This window comes from Monoraphidium neglectum (assembly GCF_000611645.1).
Source record: "Monoraphidium neglectum strain SAG 48.87 unplaced genomic scaffold scaffold04213, whole genome shotgun sequence".
NCBI classification, from domain to species: domain Eukaryota; kingdom Viridiplantae; phylum Chlorophyta; class Chlorophyceae; order Sphaeropleales; family Selenastraceae; genus Monoraphidium; species Monoraphidium neglectum.
The window spans coordinates 306-3,746 of record NW_014009416.1 but is presented as its reverse complement, the minus strand read 5'-3'; the positions used below and the strand labels follow the sequence as shown (position 1 = coordinate 3,746).

Genomic DNA, 3,441 nt, shown 5'->3' with positions numbered 1-3,441 from the left:
CCCCGCCGCGGACGGGGCGCGGCAGGGGCGGGGGCGGGGGCCATTCACACACTGGCACTGCCGCAGGATTGTGGGGCCAGGCACCCACCTGGTCCCACACTGATAGGCGCACTTCCTGTCAGACGTGTTGAACTGCTCAAAACCTGTAAACCTCCAATTCGCAGGCCAAGGGGCTGCAGCCACTGGACACCCACTATATGCACCTCGCTCGCCTGGCAGCCATCCAGGTGTGGGGCCGACCCGCGGCTTACCACAGAGATTGCCAGCCGCGGCGCCTCACACGACACGCCGCGGCGCTCGGCCCCCCGCCTGCGGCCCCGCAGGGCCCGCCAGGGCTGGCGGGGCCGGCGCGCGGCCCATGCGGCCCGCTCGGCCGCATGCGCTGCTTCAGCTTGGGCCGGCTGCGCGCGGCGGCCCGCCCCGTGCCCTGCTGCTGCTGCCTCGGCCCTTCCCTACGGTCACTGCCGCGTCAAGTTTTTTTTTGGGGGGGGGACATGGGCTCGGTTCAACTTCGTTTCGAGCCCTGTCCTCCCTCCCCTGCTTTGCCTGTTCCCCACGGCGCCCATTCCATATCCCTTCCCTCAAAATAAACCCCTGCTGCCCCCCCCCTTGTGCCGGCCGTGGACCGGTCAAACGGTCAACCCCGCCCCGCAGGGCGACGCTGATCTGGCGCTCAGCCACGCGCGCGCCGTGGTCAAGCTAGAGGCGGCGGCGGCAGCCGCCTTTGCAGCGGAGGTCGCTGCCGGCGGCGGCGGCAGCGGCGGTGGGGGCAGCGGCGGTGGGGGCGGCAGCGGTGGCGGCAAGAAGCCGCGGCGCTACATACAGGTGTGCGCCCGCGGGCCGCCGCCGCGCCCCGCGTGCCACGCAGTGGCCCGCCCTGCGCTTGCCCTTCGCCTGCTGCTTGCTCACTAAACCTCGACCAGACCCTCTGGATGCCTCACTGCCCCCACCAGCACCCACTTCCACACAAACCCTATCCCATACGCCTGGCCCACCTTCCCCCATCATCTCGCCGCCTGCTGAACCATCAATCTCCACAAAACTGTTCTCTCCGCGCACAGTCGTATCACACAAAACCCACCCCCAGATGGCCCCCCTCTCCGTGGCCGGCACGTAAAATTCGCCTCCCCCTCACCCTCCCGGCCCCTGGTGACGTCATCAGGTCAGGATCCGCAACTACCAGCCTGCGCTGGTGGCGCTCGCGCTGGCGGCGCGGCGCGGGGACGCGCTGGCTGTCGCGGACGAGCTGGTTGAGCTGGGAGAGGGGCGCAGCCACCTGGACATGGGGGGTGGGTGACTCGTGCGACATGGGGGGTGGGTGGCTCGTGCGACATGTGGGTCGGGTGACTCATGCAAAATGGGGGCGCCGCCACCTGGACATGGGGGGTGGGTGGCCCCCGCGACCGCGGGCGCGTTTGTACGTGTAGAAAGCATAGCGGTGTGTCGTGGCCGGCTCCAATGGAGCAGCAGGCGGCGGGGCGGCGACGGGGTGCGCGGGGTGTCGCCTGGCGGCGGGTGGTTCTCGGCGTGACTGTGGCGTCCGCCCCGTCGCGCGAGAGAGGTGGCGACGGGGGGTCTTGGTTGGGCGCCCCGCTGGTTCTTTGGGGAGTCTGCCCAATCCAGGTATCACCCATTGCATGCTCTCATCTCGGGCGCTCAACCCCCGTCCATGGGCCCTGCGGCGCACGCGTGGCCCCCGCGGCCGCCCCTCATGGCGCCGCCGCGGGCGTCCCATACCTGCCGCGGCCCCACCCGCAGCGCGCATCTCCCACCTCCAATTTGTGCCGCCCCCCCTCTCCCGAGCTCGTCGTCACCCGCGTCACCCGTGCATGACTCACCCCCTCAGAGCCCGAGTACGCGCTCATCCTGGAGGCGGTCATGCGCGCACAGCTGCCGGACAGCTACGACGCAGCCGCCAAGGTCGGGGGGGCGGGGCGGGCACGCGCTTCGCTCGGCCCGGCGGGGCGGCGTGCTCGGGAGCCGCCTGCCACGGCAGCATTCGACTCCACGGCTCGCGTTGTTTGCCGTCACGGTTCCCTTGTTCACCTCCGAAGCTCGCCCCGTTTGCCGCCCCAGCTTGCTTTGTCCGCCATCGCAGCTGGCGCTGCACGCCGCTGCAGCTTGCTTCGCGCGTCTCGCATGGCTTCGTGCGAGCCTGCCCACCCCAAGACGTCGCGGCGTCTTGAACGGCCGGAGGCTTGCGCTGCCGCTGTCTGTGACCAACCCATGAACCCCACCCTCATCCACCCATCAATTTCGCCATTACCCTGCCCCATCCCGCCCCACCCCACCCCAGGTGATGCTGTGGATGCAGAACGACCTCATGGAGCTGCGAGAAGCTACCCTGCAGCTGCTCGCCCGCATGTTCACCCAGCACCCCTTCTGCCGCCCCTTCGCCGCGGCCGCGCGGCTGGCGGCGGGGGCGGAGGGTTCCGGCAGCGGCGGCGGCGGTGGCGGCAGCGGCGGCAGCGGCGGCGGCGGGGCCACGTGGGTCGCGCAGCGGGTGAAGATTGATGCGTCCGGCATGGTCCCGGGGCTAGGTGAGCCGGCTGCGCGCGTGCGCGCTTGAATCGCCAGATCGCAGCACGCCCCGCCGGCGCCTCTGCACATGCGTGTGTTGCCTCCCCCCGTGATCTTGCGCCTGGCAGGGAGGGACCCCCCGCCGTCGAACCTTTCAGCCGGCCGGCGCCGCGAGGCGCCCGGTTTTATGCATGCGGCGCACCGCCAGCCGCCGATGCGCCACACCGCTTCGTCGCCCGCAGGCGAGCGGCTGCGGCTGGTGCTGCTGCAGCCGCGTGAGTGGGACGACCTCCAGAGGATGGTGACGTCCATTGCACAAGCTCAGCAGGTATGTGTGTGTATGTGGGTGTATTTGCGCGCGTGTGTGTGTGAGTGTGTGTGTGAAAGAGAATAGAGTGTAAGAGAGAGTGTCAGAGTGTGTGTAAGAGTGTGTGTGTGTGTGTGTGCGCGTGTGTGTGTGTGTGTGTGTGTGTGAGAGAGAGCGTGTGTAAGGGCGCAGATGCGCCGGCCGCACGCCTCGCCGCCTGGCCAACGGCGCACATGCAATCCCTCGGACCCCGCTCCACCCTGCCCCGCCCCGCCCAATTCACCCTGCACCCCCAAAAACCCCTCGGCCCCGCAGATGCGCGACAAGGCGTTTGGGCAGTTTATGGTGTGGCTCTCCAGGCACGGGCCCTTCCAGGTATAAAGATGGGGTGGGGTGCAGGTTGTGATGATTGGGTGGGCTCGGTCGGTTGGCAATCGTATTGTGTTTGTGGCGCGTGGGCCGGCGGTTGGCGGGGTGCGTGAGTAGGCTAAGTGCAGCGTGCGGGTGGCTGGGTGGGTGCGCAGGCGACTGGGTGTGGCTGCGCGTGGTTGGGTGGGTGGCGGATTCCGGTTTCCGCCTCGGCCCTGGCTGTGCAGGCGCAACTTCCATGACTT

At 69.3% G+C, this 3,441-nt stretch overlaps 1 protein-coding gene across 1 annotated transcript; it reads left to right on the top strand.

Moving 5' to 3' along the window:
• Window positions 1–197: 197 nt before the first annotated feature.
• On the top strand, window positions 198–3,208 carry MNEG_14034 (hypothetical protein; the record flags this gene model as incomplete). Its single annotated transcript, XM_014037494.1, has 8 exons — window positions 198–227; window positions 324–422; window positions 655–825; window positions 1,163–1,289; window positions 1,847–1,920; window positions 2,297–2,540; window positions 2,763–2,848; window positions 3,143–3,208. The coding sequence occupies 8 exons, from the start codon at window positions 198–200 to the stop codon at window positions 3,206–3,208; spliced, it is 897 nt and encodes a 298-aa protein (XP_013892948.1).
• Between the last annotated feature and the right edge of the window lie 233 nt (window positions 3,209–3,441).